The following is a 19,235-nucleotide window of genomic DNA, read 5'->3' as shown; positions in this document are numbered from 1 at the left end:
AATCTCCATAATCCACCTGCTGCCCAAGACCGCGATAAATATTTTGTAGAGGCTCTGTCCTGTGATGTTTGCACTGGCCATGTTATTTCTTGAAACACTCCGATTACCTTACAAAGTTCAGCAGGTCGTCCCTGTGCCACAGATGCTGTCTCCTCAAACAGAAACTATTTGAACGAACTGACCCATGGGTTCTCGTGCTCGTCGCAAGCATTTGTGTTTTCGAATTATGTTGTGATAATAATTGGACTGTGATCTTCTTTTGCTACTTTCCGCTTTCGATTTCTATGTACGATTTCGGTTTGTTACCAATTATTGAGCAGAGCTAAGATAAGCGAAAATAATCAGGTTAATGAAAGTGATAAAGTTCTCATAGATTATTCGAGCCTGTGTTATTTAAGTTTTACTGAAATTTAATATCAAAGCAGTACCCATCATGTATAAATCACAATTACTTTTAGATCACTATTGCTTAATGCAGTACATTTATCAAAATGTTGAAGCTTTATTTTATCAATTAAAGAAATTACAATAGATCATACTACAAAAAATCACTACAAAAATTTAAAAAGAACATTTTATTTTTGACCTTCACCTGAAAGACAGAAAGATGCAAAACTAAGATTCTTGTATATAGTGACGATTGTTTGTGTCAGATAACCGACACTCAAATTAGTATAAGCACTAAAATGTTAATGTTGTTTTATTTTTATTGCTAATAGTAACATTATTAATAAGAAATGCTAAGTATGATTCCAATGCGCTGATCCCAGCCAACACACATTTGATGTGATTTATTTTCAGAGTGAAGTCGCATATTTCGGTAATGTGAGCAATACTCTTGTTAAAGAAAGAACTCGTTTACACATATTTGCGAACTTCTTCAAACATCAAAAATCTATGACCCCCATAAACGCACCCGGGTGTTACATAGTAAGTATATTACTCAGAATGTGAAGCCCTGGAAATACGAGTTTTTCTATTGAACATATTTTCGGTTTCGATTGATAAGGAGGAGTTTAATACCGATAATAACTATCTGTTGCAAATGTCTGATTGGTATGTTGTATTATTGCGTACATACACCACATACACATATTTTATTAAACACAAACGTTTAAAAAGGCTTGTAGAGAAACTCAGCCAATTCGACATCGTAACATTTTGTAACTTTGAAGCTTTGATAAGACATTCAATTCTATTTACAAGACGCACTATTTACTTGGATGTACAGTCAGTATGTTTCTTGGGCCTTATTAAGTAATAGCGAAATGTTAAATATCACACTTCCACCCATGTTTTCTTCGACCATCAAAGCACCATGCGTATAAACTTATAAATCATCAGACAGGTTTATACCTACTTTTCTTTTTCCATATATCACAAGCAACTGTTGTCGTGCACAATTGTTAAATTCTTCGTGAGTAAACACGATCACTGTCATAAAAACTCTACATTTTCGATTCCTTTTTACTCATCGAAAGTGTGAAACTCAGTATTGGAAGCAAAACATATTATAGACATGATAAATCCGATCTATATTAGTGTGTTTTTTTTAAAACACATTATAAAAATAACGTGGGCAGTTATATCTGAATATATATATATTGAAATATAAATATAATGTAAAATGCTTATTGAAACGTGTATGTGTAGAAGCGCAATTAATATGTTAATAAAAAATTATTTGCTCCGTGTGTATATATTGGTCAAATCCTTATAATGACACCAAATAAAAATACTTTCGCGAACCAAATGTCACAGTCGGATTATATCCTAGCGGCAGGTCAAACAAAATGAAGAAGAACGATGACTTTTTTCTAAAACTTTTTACACATAAAATATTAAAGATATATATATTAGACATTCCAAGAACAAATAATGATATTAAAAGTTATAAAGTTTTAATTTACAGTGCAACATCCAAGCCAGCAGACATGCTCATTATGATGCACACATCACATTATACAGATAACACTGTCAGTTATGGAAACCGATAACAATGACGTCAGTGACATGTGCTCACTACAAATGTAGTGGTGGTGTCCTTGTACATGAAAGCATCCACAAATCAAAGTATCTCAAGCACTTAGTGTGTATCTAACTCAATGAATACATGTCCTGAAGTAGACATCATTCTACACACCACAGCCAAATTGTAGCGCCTTACTATTGTAACACCCACAACTGCAGCAGAAAGGGACTGGAGGCTATAAAAGCAATGACAAAAGTGCTAAAACTTACTAGCAGCAATGACAGCAGTATTAGACCTTAGTAACAACAATGATAGCAGGGCTAGAACCCAGTAATGACAGCAATGAAAGAACTTCTAGACCCTATTGCTTATTCCAAGTAGGCATTCTTGCAAATTGGAACTGGTATACCTATACCTCTTAATAGCGTTTCTACAGGTACACTTGTTGATGCATTTACTGCCGGGTTATGTGAAGGTGGTGAAGGCTCGCTCACTGAAACAAATCAAGTTCATGTATCAAATCACTAAATGCACTGTTACGGTAACTATATGGAAAAATGAGTGGCTATAAGACGATATACGGAAAAGTAAGGAAACAGGAAGACTTTAAAGTGATTAGTTCCCTAATTGATAGTAATCTTATTTGCTTAACATTTTCTATTTAAATTATTTTTCGTGATGCTCTCTCTCTTTCTCCTCTCTCTCTCTGATATATATATATAATGTTTTAATCTTCTTTTAGAAACCATAGTTGTGAAAAATATTAAACTAAATGAGAACCACAACTGATTAATACAAAACATGGAAGAATATAAAAATACCTTCCTCTTCATCTTCTGATAAATCATCACTGATAGGCGGGTCTGAAATAGAATAAACTTTTATTTTATATTCACCATTTGTAGATTATTTTTGTATCAGCAAAAAAATTATAAGTTATAAATCTTTCTCTTTCTTTCTCTCAACTGTTTTTATTATAATATTGAGCTAGAATATAAATAACAAATGCAAAAATGTATACAACTGCAATGTAATAAAATCGTAGATGTTTTTTTTTTTATTGGATCAGAGCTTAAATGAGACTAGTATAAATGCGTTTATTCTTTTTAATCAAGTTATATAACAAAAAGAAATATGATCTCTAACACATACATCATCATAATCATCATCATCATCAACGAATGAACCTAGGTAGAAGAACGAACCATGTAAATTAAACATGTATAGAGGTGTATCTTAATTCGCATTCAATGCATGGTGATGATGGTCTTGTTTATAAACTAGTTAGAAATTTTTAAAAAATATTCGTCATACCCCAAAGACAAATTGATTACTGATATTTGGAGATCAGATTAAATAGTACCGCACAGCGAAATTTTGTTTTTAATTAAACCATTTTAAAGATATCATTAGTTGTTATTATCGTTAAGTGGGGGGGATCGTGTTCAGTGTATGTTAAACGTTTTGTTATAATTGTACACTACTGATTTTGTCTTCATTATTCCAAGACATTCGGTTAATATTAACCAGGCATCAGTGCTTGGGAATTTATTTAACGTGAGTAAGGATCAATTTGACTTTCAGTGTTGGGGCGATGCGGTCTTCTGTTGGATGTTATGATTTCAATTAATAAGGCCAGGGCAATGTGTTTTTTTTTTGGTTGAAATGACCGGACTATTTTCATGATCTTTCGTTTAATAGCACTAGGTGTGCCTTTCTAAATAGTTTTTACCCAAAAATCAAGTGTTTATAGAAATAAAACTCTTGCAACCAACCGCTTTGGGGTTTACTGCGACGCTTTGCATAAATCACGTTCAAAAATGTAAACAACGTGTTGTGGTGTTTTAGTGTATTGAGCGATTGCTCTTTTCTGGAAAAGTATAGTTTCCTACAAATCTCCAGTCAAGTACAGCAATGGAACAATAAGCATAATTAAGTAAAAAGGAAACTGAGAAACATTTTTCTATATTTTTTAAAAAGTTTTAATTAAGCATGCCATTGGTAGATTTTAGTTAAACATCATATGAATTAATATGAATGTAGAATAATATCATTACCTTCTCTGAGGTAGACAGTAGGAATATTTAGCATGTGAAGATCAAACTTCGCTCTTCTCTCTTTAAGAACGGGATATTTCCATCTTGGAAATAAGCCATCAGCAACTGAAATTCCCTGGATGCTGCTTAACAGTTCTCCGTCTTCGCTCTCTCCACCACATACAATGATCTCTTTTGCATTCAGGCAAACACTAAAATGGCGTCTCCTTGTCATTGTGGCCCTTTTCTGAAAGCTGACTGTTGATCTGATGCTCTAAGATGACAAAAAGGCTTAACTGATAATCATAAGGATTTCGATTATACAGGATAAAGATATAATTGCTTAATAAGCTGCAATGAGATTTGATGCCAGTGAGAAATGACTCATCACGTGTATAGACACTAAGTGCTACAAATCAGGAAACCGAAAAGTATGTAAAATATATCTAGTATCTCTAGACTTGAATGAAGTTGTGCATTGTATATTTGCGGGTATACACGGTAGGATGTGTAATTTAAAAAGCATTTGCATTTTTAAGAACAGTGAAACAATAATCTATAATAAATCACTTTCTAGTAAGACCTATGAGTAGATCACATATATTTACTTACATTAAAAGGTTCAGCATTACTTTTTCCGTTTTCTTTTTCCTCAGACATTTCCTTCTCTACTTGTTCAGCTAAAAGGAAATTTTCCAACATTGTTAAAATATCTCCTTCGGGTATCACCACGTAAATACGTCCTCCATTGCTTATAGCTCGTGCTCCGCACGCGGGTGACGGCAGTCTGCCAGCTTGATAGGCACAACCACTCAGCGTGTCCACGCACTGCACAACATCTGTGTTTGCTCCCTTACAATCTACTCCACCAAACAGGTAAATCCGGTGACCCAAAGCAGCAGCTGTGGTTTCCTTGACACCCACAGGAAGACTGCAAAAGACCTTCCATTCTTTTACATGTATGTCGTAGATGAAGACTTTAGATGAAATCACCTTGTCACCAGCAGAGTTCTTGGTAAGTCCGCCAAAAACATATATCTTGGAACAGTTGTTGGCTGCCATTGCATGCTTCTCGCAACCGTTTTCTGGTACAGAGGGCAGCACCTCCCACTCGTTGTCGCCTGGCTTATAGACAGCAAAAAATCTTGGAAGTTCAGAACCACCGCAGACATAAACCTCATTGTTGAGTGTGCAGCTGGCAAAGTCGACTCCAATAGGCCCCTGAAGGGGTGCAAGGTTGTCACTCTTTACATCCCTGACATTTACATCTAAGGCGTAAGTGTCTTGAGTAGGTTTGGTGCCGTCTGTGTAACCTCCAATTATAAAGGCACGGGTCTCAACTTCAGGAGATGTGAAAGGCACAGGCTGCCTGGCCACAATCCTCCTCATAATAGTTGAATCTTTTCCTTGCGTGCCTTTAATGCTGTATGTCAAACCTTCATTGATTTTTTCTGGAAAATAATTTAAAATAGAAGTATACAAATAGAAAGGCGATAAAAAAGGGAAAATGGTAAGGTGGATAGCAAGATTTAAATCTAGCAAATCAAATTAAACTTTATTGTCAGTCTGTACAAGTCAGTTTGTTGTTTGTTTTATATTATATATATATTTGTCCCGTGCCTCCGTTTTACATTGCTAATATTTTTCATGTTGACATCTGTTAACGCTGCACCTTGCAACGACCTTTATTCTTACTTTTATTTCTAACTTTAACTTTGTAACTGGAGTACCTTCTCATGTTCAAATTCCCCACTGGGACTAATAAAGTTGTCGTTCTCGTTATCATTTTCATTGTCCAAGATAATTGTTTTGCTCAAAAAGAAATCACATATACAAACGTAATATGAATTTGTATATATATATAGATACACACAACATAATGGGCAAGAGATTCAAATAAAATACGACTTTGCCAGTAATCTGCCTGTAAGTGATGTTAAAAATATTTTTAAAATGAACAAATTATAGATCATATGTTAATAGCTGATTTTTGTTTCTTGTAATCTCTCTATGAATGATAGTAAAGTACTTTTGATTGTCATCGATATAACAGCTACTAATGATCTTGACGAAAACGATACAGCATCATTATTTGTTCTTTATGGCTTATTTATCTTCTGACTTATTTCACTACGTCAAGTATCCATTCTCTAATGCAGATGACATTATATAAATCCGTAATGACTTGAAATTCCTACCTAATCTGCCATACGAAAAACCAGCTGGCAAACATCCTAGAGACAGTTTTCAATGTCATAGTTGTCTGATTAGCAGAGATAGGCTTTTGACCAAACGGACAGCTATGAACCCGTCGTAAAATGTTTATATCCTATGGAGTTTTGAAAGACAGAGCTTACTGCTCATGCTAACAATGTTGTATTTAATTTTACAGAAGATTTTTTTCTCTTGCAGACTTGGCTGTGCTACTGTACTTGTTTTCTTGAAAGTAATATCTTAGAAAGCATTGATCTCACTTTCAATCAAAAATTAAAAACAAAACCGATTACATTTTAATAATAAGGTACTCAGTTATATTTGTATTTTGCAGCATTTAAGTGTTCAAGAACCCACTTAGTCTAATTCTGTGGTGTGTGATATAGTTACTACTTAGTAACACGTTTTCACAAAGTAAAAATTAACTGTCTTTTCTTGTCTTGTCTATGCTAATTGTCAAGGCCTTCTAGAAGAAAAATGGTTGAAAGGGACATTTTGCATTGTTCTGTAAAAATAAAAATACTTCAGTTACTCACCAAATAAAATTTTTCCGAAAGGATGGTTTAAGTAGGTGACAATCTCACACAGATAGTCCGAGCTAAGCTGCAAAAAACACACAAAAGGGAGAAATTCCCAGAGGTGAATGAGCCTTGCATCTTGATCCGCCTCCACCCAGCGTAGAATAGTCTTACAAACATCGTCCATCTTGAGCTTCTTCTGTGCCGACAAAAGAATGAGAAACAGAGACTTGGGAAGTGATAACATCTCCTCTTGCTGTGAGACAACGTTAATCTCCTGAAGAACCATTTTAAAAGACATGACAGTTAGTTTGCCCAAATTATACATCAGGGCAAACTGCCACATTTCTAAACAAGTATGAGGTTTAAGTGTTTCTTGAAGGAAATCAAGACAATAGTCTTCCAGAAATTTGATTTGCAAATAGATAGACAATTTGAGAATATCTTTAGCGGTTTGCTCGTTGACTACGTCTTCGCCTCTATAGAGGATATCAATCAAATAGCCAAAGGCTTCGGGAGAAACATCTTCGTGGGTGATGTCAACTTTCCGGTTGGAAGCTTCTCGCCAGCATGGCTTTAGCGAGGTTTTAAAAAACGAGGACACGGATGCTAATATCACACGATGGCAGGAGAATTCAACTTGGCCAACCACCACAGTCAGGTCACAAAAATCTCCGTCATTTAACTGCTCGCCGATCCCGCGGCGAACAGCCACGAAGGTCTCGTCGGTGAGATTTTCTCTTGCCATGGATTTCTTTTTCTTTCCTTTATTTTACGCCAGGATACGTCAATGAGCTGCACGAGTGAATAAAAGTGAATTTTTTTAAATGCCTTAATTACGGATGCATCATGAGAAAATGTATTATATATTACTAATTTAGAGTTTTAGCAGTTTAAATAACTGTAACTTTTTCTCTACAGCTTACATCAAACACTGCTTTTGTTAATAGACAGCCGACAGCTACTTACCTTCCAAAGCTCTAGAATGCACAAGACTTCAGCGAGAGTTTTCAAAAGCAGTGGCTTGCAGTGAACTGACCTACCACACGTTTCTATTTATTCCTGTTGTAGCAACCCGTTGCTTCACAACGACTTCAACGTGAAGGCCGTCTGGTTGCATTTAGCTTGGCACAACGATTGATTCAAAGAAGAGTGAAGAACACTGAAAGAAGGTCAAACACTTTTTCAATCCCACATATATTCTTCACAAAAGAAAGCGTTCAATGTGTGTCTGATATATCATGTACCAATAGCCTCATTGTAAACAACTGTCACAAGCTATTTCTTACTCGAAACATTTTCCATCTTAAATATTAGAGACATCGTATAGCAAACAGACCGACGAACTGCTGAACACAGAACTGTAGAAGTCGGATATTATTCATTCTAATTTGTATAAGAAGTCATAGTAAAGCACAGATGGCTTAGACAGACTTGCTAAAAAAATTAACCGATCAAAACTTCAGTTCCGTATCTTTTATTATTGGTCTGTCATGACAAACTTCATGAACTTTACTTAAAGGTGTCCGCTTTCATGTTATCTTTAAAAAGGCAAGGCTTGGGGTGGCGTGGACTGTGATCGTCTAGACGTGCATTTCTTGGGTAGACAAGGTTTTATGGTGAAGAGAAAGGGCGTTCGTCTCATGGCAGTGTGAGTGAGCACTTACTGTGCCCTGGAGAGCTATTCAGTCTACACCTATAGATCGCTCTTGACAAAGGTACGTTTGTAGGGGTATGACAGAAACGGGTATTCTCCTATGTTTGGCAAAACAATATCTTTCAATGACTCATTTGAAATTTATCGTGCTACATACTTGATTTCCCTTAGCCTTTTTAAAGAGAAGATACAAGGAAACACCTCTAAGCTTTTATTCTTCGTCGACCACAGCGTTGGCAAAGTTCCGAAAATTTGCCATGACAGACCAGTCATGACAGACAGGGGACTGGTGTTAGCTGAGCTACTTTTTGAGTAAGTCTGTCAAAGCCTTCTGTTCTTTACTTAAGCCATTTTTTACAAATTAGAATTAATAATGTGTGACTTCGACACTTCTGCTTTCAGCAGTTTTCACTTTGAGATACAATGTATTTAAAATTTGAGATGGAAAATGTTTAGATTAGGAAATAATACGTGATAGTGTGTGTCGTGGAGGATAAAGTTTTTTTTTGGATAAATTATATATTTATTCTATTCTATTCATATTAAATGTATTCGTTAAGTTTGAAGGATGTACGTGGGAAATTTATTGAAAAAAAAGCGTTTTACCTTCTTTCAATGTTCTTTACTCTAGAATTTAAAAAAAAATTCTTTGGATTAATCGTTGTGCAAAGGTAAATGCACGCAGAGGGCTTCACATTGAAGTCGTTGTCAAGAAGCCGGTTGCTACAACATATATAAATAGAGGCGTGGTGGAGGTTAGTTTACTTCAAGCCACTGCTTTTGAAAGCTTACCCTGAAGTCTTGTACCTTTAACAGCTTTGAGAGGTAAGTAGCTGTCTGTTCATCTATTTATTGACATCTCGATTGATCGATAAAAATAGTTGTTTATGCAACTTGACCGGCATTGTGTACTGTTTGTAGTCCAGTGATTAAAGTGTCTGTCAACATGACAGTAATAATCGATTGAGATTGATCTTCATTAACCTCGGTGTTGAAATGCCTCTCTTTACACCTGTGTAAATGACATCATGGTGGTGATCTTTTCTTTCTTCCGTTCGTGCGCGCGTGTGTGTGATAGAGAAAGAGAGAAGAGAAATAATGATTGTCTTAGCGAACAAATTAAACTAATTTAAATAATAACTATTTAACATCTCAGTTCATAATTCCGTTTCCTTTCATGTTGCCGTTACACACAGTTAGACCAATTTCTGTCCCTGATCTTGTACCAGCATAAGGTGACCTAAGATCACCAACTGTAGTTTTGGGGAATGTGTGTGTGTGTTTGTTTTATAAAAAGAGAGACAAATTATTTCATCGTCTACATGTATGTATATTGCTAGTACTGTTAATATTGCTAGTACTATCTGGCAACTATGTGAATTTGTGTATTTTCTCATAATTCTTTACTTAGACCCTGATTAAACCATGTTTTCTTAATTTTTGCTTTTATATAATTAGTCAGTCGTCCCTTGTCCACCCCCTGTGGTTGAGGGGGTCATAGGAATAGACGCGGCAGGAGACAGGGCCGCCACTCTTACCTGTTGTGGGCGATAGTCATGAGGTCCTGTACAGGACGATGCTGAGGGTGGCACACAAGTCAAACAAACCACTGAGTCCCATACGTGTCCTTTCCTACAACAGTTTACACAGATTTGTACGTGGGCTTACACTTCTGTATTGTGCAGGAGCTTGTATTGATTTTAGGGGAGGACAACAACGGTTGCGTAACTCAAATCAATACATGAAAATGACTGCAAACCGTAAATAGCACATCAATGTCAGAAGCGACTCTCAACCTTCCATTCATTCAGTCTCTATAAACAAAATATTCTTTAGTAGTTCCAAAAATCTCACTCATGGTCGGTGAAGTCTAGGAACGATCACACTTAGACATACATATACACTCACCTGAAAAACCTCTGTAGAAATTCGCAACAACGTCTCTCTTCTTCGATGACTGGCGTGGTAATAATCAAACTCAGCTTTCCCCCCAACTACAGGGTACGGTGAACCCTTCGCTCACTCATGCTGCGAGGCCATCGCCATCGCCGGCCGCGTCAAAGGTCAAGTACGGGGCTCTGCGCCCATCGCAAAGACGGAAACTATGGTGTCATAGTACAGTTTGCAACCCTGTGCGATAATGAACAAAGACATTAGGGAGAAAACACGGGAACCTTTAGGACTTGTTTCTCCTGCGATTACTTCCCTTTAAAGGCTGAAAAAGTCAACCAATCAGGGGTTTTCTCGTGTTATCACCACTCTATGTTTTGTTTACTTCAGCGCCATATTGACATTCGTTGGGGGTCACTCGATTTAACGTGGATTTGTACTCAAACAACAAAAATGAGAAGAAAGCAGTAAGTAATATTTAAATTCTAATATGTATTCTAATAAAATATTATCTTATTTGGTACTTTAAGCTTGTATTTATCATGTGAAAAAATCCTTACTGCATTTACTTTATTTAAGACTTTACGTATGTATGTCAAACAAAACCTCCTCATTTATGTGAGTCATTATTCTTTGAAAAATTGACAAAGAATGGGCGACAAATGTGAAGAAACGTCCCTAAAATACTCTTCCCAAACTGTTTTCAGGAACTGATGCCGGTAATGTGTCACATAGACTGTGGAATAAATTAGGGGACAAAATATGATTTTACTTTCTGAAAATCTAAAAAAAACATGATGTTATACGAAACAAATTCTTGCTACTTATTTTAGCACTTGTATTTTTTAATTATACTTAAATGATAAGTTATTGCACTTTTAAACATCTTTTTAATAGCTTTTTTATTCTTATCCTTTTAAATTATCTTGAGGAATTAAAGCATCTTAGTATTACAATTCAAAGCAGGTTAAACTAGTACTTAAAAAATAAAAACAAAGTATGAAGCTATACCAATGTTAAACTTTTAATAAATTACTTAAATAACAATGTAATAAAGTTTATAAGGACGTTGACAGTAAGAATGCCAATAAATTGTGTAGTTTAAATACTTAAAACCAAAAAAAAAACTCTTTGCGCAAGTGAAAGCGAGCATCCGTGAATAAATAAAATAATTTTTTTTTCGAGTTTTAGAATGAATGCATGCTTTAACATGTAGAGAAAAATAGTATGACTACATTTATTCACACACACACACACTATTTAAATTTTAAGACACGCATTTACACACATTTGTTTCCGTGAGAATGTCAAAGCACATAACATGTTACAATTTAAACATTACTGGCTTAACTAACTGTGCAAAATCCCGTTAATCTATTTCACTGATTTGCTTACTTTATGATTTTTTTTTATTTGCACACATATTTTTGTTTCATCAACTGACAAGGTTCAAGCAACAAGGAAGATCATGACCTCTGAACATCCACAAAACACGCCAGCTGGCCATATACATCAAGCGATCGGCCAGTTATTTGACAATGGTGAACTGTGTGACATTTGTGTGGTCATAGGCCAGAAAGAAATTAAATGCCATGGTTTGGTCCTCGCGTCAGTTTCTCAAGTTTTTAAAAAACAAATCATGGCTAATGAGAAAACAATTCACATCAGTTCCGAGGATCTGTCGCCAGAACTGTTTGAACAGCTTTTGGAAATCCTCTACAAAAACAAGGATTTGGTAAACCAAGAAACTGCAAAAGACTTTCTTGTAATATCTTGCTTTCTGGAAATAGATTTTCTGGTTAAACGTTGTGTTGACATTTTAATGCACAATTTAATACCTCAATATTGTTTCCAAGTTTGGAAGTGTGCACAAAAATATAAACTACCGGCTCTAGCTCGCAAAGCTTGCAGAGTAGCAGCTAAAAATATTGCAAACAAACAGCAGGAGTGGCTGCCCTTACCTAGGTCCATGGTAAGCATCTTTCTTTAGTTTCAAGAATTGAGCAAATGTCTGACAATAATAATTCGTAATCTGTCATACACAAAATACTGTTTCCTGATGAAAATCTTAATAAGATACATCTAATGCTGCAGCTACAAACATTAAAACCTACTGTTAATTTTTCCCGTAAGATAAACTAACATAAGCAAAAGCCCATTATAATAGAAAACTACCCAAGATGTTAAATTAATGCATCTTTTAAATTCCAATCGAGTTTAATGCCCAATAAACACATATTTGTCAAGGTAAAATAGCTCTTATACCCATTGAGTATGGAGAGAAACGGCGCGTGTGAGATTGTTACACCAACAAATGTCAAACTTTTACCTACTAACAACCGGTAGTTAAGATATATTGAAATGAGATATATAAGACCTTTTTTTTAAAATTTTTTAATGAATTCTTTTACTTTTTCAGATAAAAACCCCAACTTTAGAGGTAGAAAAGTAAGTTTTACTTTGGAATTTCAAGCTTACCTGATTTGCACATTTTCGTGTATCAAATTAAATATGTTTTAATGTGAATATTTTAACAATTCGGTCGTTTCAAAAACGAGGAAAATGGATGGGTGATAGTACCTATCAGCCATCAGTTTGGCCTTTCCCAAGCGGCGGTGCACATGTCCTCCACAAAACGACCAGTCTACTCTTTCAGCTTTTTATCGTATTCACATTGGCTTAGACTCTCAAGGTACCCAGACAAACGACGTAGGACAGTGCTGTCCCGAGTCACATTGCTAAACTTGTCCAGTTTACTTGGCTTCACTGTTGCGAGGATGAGTTACTGGGGGACGACTAAGATGGCGACCGTGCTTGAGTATTAGGTTTTAATTACTTGTAGGATATTCAAAGCAGCCTCCACAAATACTTGGTCTCGAACGCCTGAATTCCTCCAATCGATAAGTAGATTCGGTGTCTCGCATCTGTCTCAGGATGCGAGAAATGAAGCTTTGTTTCTGATCCTTCAAAGTTTTTTTGCTTTGGTCTGTTCTTCTTCTAGAATATGTGGTTGATGTAATGGTGGTGTCGCGGATCGCCCCCAGCGTCGCCGGATGCACGCTCGCAACCGCTCACACAGCCGGCACGAACACAAACCCAGTCGCTCAGCCGGAGACGTACTTGTCCAACCTTTGATGAACGAAGACCATGAGGGCGCTACGCTGTGGGGAACCAATGGCCGGCGCCCACAACACCCACGTGACGCTACAGCGCGTGAAGGTTTTCGCGCCAAAACTGCGACAGGGTTGGAAGGGGCCATGAACAGCGAACCCCCATTGCTACAACAAGCAGCAGACTCAGCATCAAGCAGATGACGCGTGACGTAACATGGTCATGACATCGATCTTTCCCCCCTTCCGCGAACCATAAATAGCCTGAAATGTGACGTCAACTGTCGTCTGCTGTAAGCCTTTCTATTGCCGTGCGTCCCCAGCGCTGAAAGAAACACAAAAACATGGCTGACACGCGACAAGTGTATGACAAAGATTTTAGTTATTTTTGTTGTCTTATTCCAAAAGGGCCATAAATAGTGATTCAACCCTTTTTGCGATTTTTTTCGTTTCCAGATTTTATGGCTAGAAAACGGTCATATTCTTTTTTTGTTTCTTCTCAATCCATCTTGAGCAGCTGAGCCGAGACTTTCTTCCATTCAGGCTCCATTTAGTTCTAATCATATTTTCCTATATGAAATAGCATATCACCAGGCTTACTGGTTGTTGTCTGGTTGTTTTGCAAAGTGTTGCTTGAAATCTATTTTCAGTTGTACGCAATAGAGGCCGTTATAATATTAAATTCAGCCAATAGTTAGCATTACACTATTTACTTTTGATAATGTAATGATTGATATGGTTGTTGACGGGTCTCAAGCTGATCTTGGTCGAAAAACCTTCCACGTTCTTACTTGCCTAACCTGGTACTGACCATATATTATTTTCTAACCGAAAAAAGGTACGGGAATAGTATACTAACAATTGACTTGAACACATTCTAGACACATACTTATATCGTATTTGTATAAATGATAAATAAATATAATAAAATTGTAACAGTAGCATTATAATAGGCTAAAAAAACCTGACTATTGATGATAGTTACAATAGCACAAAGACAGATAAAGCCTCAGTAAACAGGATAATATGGTTTTTGTAATAGTTTGTCGGAAACATCCTCACAAGCATCATCTGCTCCGTCTTCTCCCGTCACCGACACAAATCACCAGTTTCTGTTTGAAGAAAAATACCAGGCAATAACTGAAGAAAGACCAAACAGTCAACTACAGACAAAGGCAAGAGGACTCATGTTACCATCATTAATCTACCTCTCTTATGTTCTATAGAATGTTTTTAATCAATTTTTTTTCTTCTTACTGAAATGACTTTGTTTTGATAACTAAACAAAACAGTTTTCTTGTTCTACAACTTTTGCAACTAATTATACTCATACCTGATGATGATGATGATGATGATGATGATGATGATGATGATGACGCAATGAAACTGATACTTCAGCTGATAATGATAATTATAGTTATAACATCTTAACCCTCTCATTTAACAAAAACCCAAGAAAGAAAGTGCGATGCAAAGGCAAGAAAAAAAATCGTCTATTTCAAACAAAAGAATTTTATTTTTCAGTTAAACAAGCTGACGCTGGACATAGAAAAGTAAGTTTTTTAAGGTTTATAAGACATTATTTAATAATCTGTAGAATTTAAGACTTTTTATATCAGCTTAAAAATTAATAAAATTGGAACAAAAACTCACAGATGGATAATAATCTATATGCAACCAGCCAAGCGTAATCTTTTCTTCAGATCATGGTACTTTGGTTAATAGAAGATTTCTTTTCATTAACACGAACCAGCTCGCCTAATTTTTATACTGAAAAAGAGATAGGAAATAGATATTAATGACCAGCAGCATGTCCTTGTTTGCAATCAATGTTATCTACCATGAGAATACGTATATAAAGGCTTATTAATAGCCATAATTACTACTTTTACCATTAATAATAAATAATAAAATACACAGAATGGAAGACTGTTCAGTATTAAAACATGTTCCTGTTTTAATAAAGAACTCTTTCTAAAGAAAGGAAAATGAGTATCATAAATATAAAACATAACACTGATAATACCAGCATTACAAGTTGAGACTTTTTCTTGCAAACGTGGTCCGTACTGTTCTATTATTTTCTCATTGCATGTATTGCCCTGATACCCATATGACTTTGACAATTCTTCCAGTGAGTCTTCAGACTCATCCTCACAAGCGTCATCTGCTCCATCTTCTCCTGAGCCTGGGGCGTCCCATCGTCCAAGTATTTTCGTGAAAGTGAATGTTGAGAGATTAGAGAAGAGACAGAAACTGAGCGAAGCAACCCGAGGCTCGAATTCCTACCAGGTGATTCTTCCATTTCAAGTAACTTGTAGTTTAAAGAAATTTTAGAGCATTTTTTATTTTATATTTTTTCAATTTAGTGCCTTTTTAAAAGTTTAAATTCTTCCTATTATAGCTTAGAGAGCTTCTTTACCATAAAATAGGCTTCTAACAGCAAACAAAATAAGATTTTGAAGAAGCGTCCTTGATTTATGTTAGTTTTTCAACGTTTGCAATAAGAACCTACATGAATCCAAAAGTAACGATGGCTGGTATCCCATTTGTAGCATGTATATAAATATATACAGTGTGACAGTAATAGTAAGCACACGTGGACATAAATAATAAATCTTTATTTACAATGGGTAACAGATTAAACACAATACATCTCTTTCATAACAAAGGCATTACAATTACACGAGAGAAAATTAAATATGTACAAAAGATGCGGATTGATGTCTAAATTTACAGTGATTTTTAAAATGTTGCAAATGTTAGTAAGTAACGTGTGTTGCATGTTAATGCAGTCAATGTTAGTATCTAATGTTGGTAAGGTATCTACGATAGGTAATAATTCTCTGTAAGCGATTTAATATAGTTGTAGCAAGATCATTGTTTTTAACCTATGAAGCTTGTGTTCCATTTGTATGATTAGTGAAGGAAGGCTACCAGAGAGAAAACATAAAATTGGATTTAGATTGTTTAGCAGGATATTTTATAGAATAAATTTGCTGTTTCAGTGCAAGGGGCCACAGCAAGAAGTTAAAAAGTAAGTTTCTAAAGTGTTTAATTTTGTTACTCAAATTGTTTAATTCAGTCACTTTTACGCGTGAAATATTAAAGTATTTTGAAAGATATTGAAGAAGCTTTTGAACCCGATATTAATTCAAAATTATATGTATTCATATGTCTTACGTTTTATCGAGGTAAAAAAATTGTTTTCCGTTACGGTTTCTGTTTTAGCACAGTGATGAATTGTAATTCGAGAAACTAGCTCATGGAAGATTAAATACTAACAAAGTCGTCTTATATACTACATATATAATTTGCAATGCGTATCAACTTATATTGATAGTGACACCCAATTTAAACACTACACAACTTTATGCTTGCACTTTATCTTTCTATAATGTAGATTGGTATGCAGACCAGGTATTAGCCACGGGTTACATCTAATATGATGAATTTACTTTCAAGCAGATTCAGCTTCTAGCTACTGAAAGATTTTTATGAAGTGGTAATACAGAGCTATTTCGTCTGATTTTTTCAGGGATACTTTAATCTCTTCTCGTCGCGGAGTGATATACAAAGTAATTGTTTCAATGGCACACCTAAACCTACAGCCACAAGAAAGAACAGACTCCCCCAAATTATTTTCAGGTGGCAGTGATTTAGACACTCGAAAGAGGAAACACCTTATTAAAGATAAAAATGGAGGAAAGCAGTCCAGGTACCCAGAAAAGGACATGAAATGATAAATATTGCAGTCCTTTGCTAGCCAAATTTCCTTTACTTAGCTGCTAGAACTATACATTTTATATATACTTGGTTTCCAGGACATTTTAATCTTTCAGGTCTTTCAGGTCTTGACTATGTTTTTATTAAATGTATTGTGTTGTGGAATTTAATGAATTATTGTTTTATCATAGTCACGTACAAAAATGTTGCTTGTATAAAACTGTATCTCTTATAAATGTTTGACGGCTGTTTCTTTTCAAAAGTATTATGTTTTTGAATTCTGTCAAAGAGCCGATTTCGTTACACAAGTATTAGGTATCAAGTCCTTAGAAGAAAACCGGAGCCTTTTGGTCATTGGTGGAGTAAAGAGGCAAAGCTCTACATCTGTCTGGACCATCTTCTATGATGGTAGTGCCCTCTCCACTCTTTCCCGCTCTCTTCGCCTTCTCAGCTGCCTCGTTGGTCAAATACCGTTCAAGAAATTGTTCTAACTTATGAAAGAAAACTTTACCACAGGGTCTTCAACCGGCCATCCTCCTCTTTAACTAGAAAATAATGAGTTTCTATTTCCTCAGAAGCTTTTACGTTTATTTATATACTTTTCAAGAACACACAATTCTAATGCCGGCCAATGCGCTTACACATTTTCTTTTTTTGTCTTTTCCTTGATTTTCTTTAGGCATTTCGTTTCATTCGAAGAATGTATAACAAATCAGAATGAGAGACAGATGAAACTTTGAGGGGAGAAGTTTTCTGCTTACTCGAGCCTAATTTGCTGGTACATAAATAGTACACACATAACTAAATTGATATACATACGTGTGTGGACATATCTTTATATATATATATATGTGTTTTTCTACGTAGCGCTTCTAAGTATAATTTAAGAAAAAGATATCAATTAGTGTTTTTTTATTTATAATAGTAGTAACATATTAAATTTTTAGGCATTAGGATGGTAAAATTTGAAAAGTGATAAATTATGTTAATCACCAAATTTGTTTAGAATAGAAGTGATACAAATTTTACTTTGTGACACTTGGCATAGTAAAGTTGTGTTCCTTCAATGTAAATTGTGTGCGTTTATTCATATATTTATGGGTGCATGCACTTGTTGTGTGTGTGTGGTCGCACGTAAGGGCCATTATGTATGCAGGATTACACATGTACACACTAATGAATTGCCCGCGCTTCAACGCAAGCACGCAAGCACACACACACACTCTCTCTCTCTCCTTCCATTTGGATATCATTTTGTAAGCTTTGTTGCTTGGCATTTTTGTTATTTCACCTTAAGTAAAAAAATGTAATATGCTTCTATTTAAATGTTATTTATCGAATACATAATGTTGCGTTTACGATGATCAGGGTTAGGCCCTGTCAGCTGCCGCGTCTATTCATGTGCTCCTTCAACGACAGGTACCGGTCCAAGGACAATTTACTAACTATGACAGTTAAATATCAGCTATTTCTGTAGTACAATTGATTTGTATTTTTTACACCTTCAAATTATTTTTTTATCCCTTTAGTACATTGCTTTCACCAACTCTTAGAAAATATTTGTTGTCTTAGAAGCACTCTGACTCACAGCCCGATTATCAGTGCAAAATTATGAGGTCACGAAACACAAAGAGTCGTAGAGCTGATCGCAATGCCTTAGAAATGTTGTCAAGCTGACAGTGATGTATACTCACCTGTGTATAAAGCAGCAGAAGACAGGTACCCAGCTGTAGCAGGTGAATGGCTTTTATAGAGGGCGCCTGACATGTTGTCCAGCCAGACAGCGTGCATACGTCACTAGCGTCCAGAAACTAACAGCAGTGACGTTTTGCTGCTTCGATACGATTGGCTGGCTGTGCATCACGCAGTTTACCCGACTGGTTCACTATAGTTTGAATTGTTTGTAGTCAATTTTATGTGGATACAGAAAAGGAATGCCGACAATGCAGTATGCTAGTGGAAGGTTGTTTAGAATGCGGAAGAAGATCGTGAAGAGATCGCATTAGTAGTAGTAGTAGTGCTTATGTGTTTAGATGCTCAGCCAAAGTAAAGTTTTCCCGCATGAACAACACGTCCAAATAAGATCTCACCCCGTATGTCCTCCATTGCTCA

General features: G+C 35.7%; 2 protein-coding genes and 1 long non-coding RNA gene across 3 annotated transcripts; 2 read left to right on the top strand and 1 right to left on the bottom strand.

The window, feature by feature from the left end:
• Nucleotides 1-1,771: 1,771 nt before the first annotated feature.
• On the bottom strand, nt 1,772-7,956 carry LOC112569630 (ectoderm-neural cortex protein 1-like). The gene is made up of 6 exons (XM_025247471.1): nt 7,710-7,956; nt 6,759-7,535; nt 4,621-5,459; nt 4,030-4,282; nt 2,794-2,835; nt 1,772-2,465 (listed from the first exon to the last, which is right to left on the bottom strand). Exons 2-6 carry the CDS (start codon nt 7,486-7,488, stop codon nt 2,341-2,343), a joined length of 1,989 nt encoding a protein of 662 aa, XP_025103256.1. The 5' UTR covers nt 7,489-7,535; nt 7,710-7,956; the 3' UTR covers nt 1,772-2,340.
• A 1,140-nt stretch (nt 7,957-9,096) lies between these two features.
• LOC112567470 (kelch-like protein 8) lies at nt 9,097-14,954 on the top strand. The gene is made up of 5 exons (XM_025244162.1): nt 9,097-9,222; nt 11,707-12,259; nt 12,707-12,735; nt 14,440-14,572; nt 14,922-14,954. The coding sequence occupies exons 2-5, from the start codon at nt 11,756-11,758 to the stop codon at nt 14,952-14,954; spliced, it is 699 nt and encodes a 232-aa protein (XP_025099947.1). The 5' UTR covers nt 9,097-9,222; nt 11,707-11,755.
• A 650-nt stretch (nt 14,955-15,604) lies between these two features.
• LOC112568166 lies at nt 15,605-17,059 on the top strand. The gene is made up of 3 exons (XR_003100014.1): nt 15,605-15,689; nt 16,406-16,434; nt 16,936-17,059. It is a non-coding gene; the product is annotated as an uncharacterized LOC112568166 (long non-coding RNA).
• The last annotated feature ends 2,176 nt before the right edge of the window (nt 17,060-19,235 follow it).

This window comes from Pomacea canaliculata, linkage group LG7 (genome assembly GCF_003073045.1).
Source record: "Pomacea canaliculata isolate SZHN2017 linkage group LG7, ASM307304v1, whole genome shotgun sequence".
Classification (NCBI taxonomy): Eukaryota; Metazoa; Mollusca; class Gastropoda; order Architaenioglossa; family Ampullariidae; genus Pomacea; species Pomacea canaliculata.
The sequence above is the reverse complement of the archived record's forward strand: the minus strand, read 5'-3'. Positions and strand labels throughout refer to the sequence as shown.

Excerpts from the sequence above, each read along its gene's own strand:
- LOC112569630 (XM_025247471.1), bottom strand. The coding sequence starts at position 7,488 with ATGGCAAGAGAAAATCTCACCGACGAGACCTTCGTGGCTGTTCGCCGC. Across the intron at positions 4,283-4,620 it reads GTAATGCTGAACCTTTTAAT|AGCATCAGATCAACAGTCAG; the intron begins GTAAGTAAATAT and ends TTGTCATCTTAG. Across the intron at positions 2,836-4,029 it reads TACTGTCTACCTCAGAGAAG|ACCCGCCTATCAGTGATGAT; the intron begins GTAATGATATTA and ends ATTCTATTTCAG.
- LOC112567470 (XM_025244162.1), top strand. The coding sequence starts at position 11,756 with ATGACCTCTGAACATCCACAAAACACGCCAGCTGGCCATATACATCAA. Across the intron at positions 12,260-12,706 it reads TGCCCTTACCTAGGTCCATG|ATAAAAACCCCAACTTTAGA; the intron begins GTAAGCATCTTT and ends TTACTTTTTCAG. Across the intron at positions 12,736-14,439 it reads CCAACTTTAGAGGTAGAAAA|TTTGTCGGAAACATCCTCAC; the intron begins GTAAGTTTTACT and ends TTTTTGTAATAG.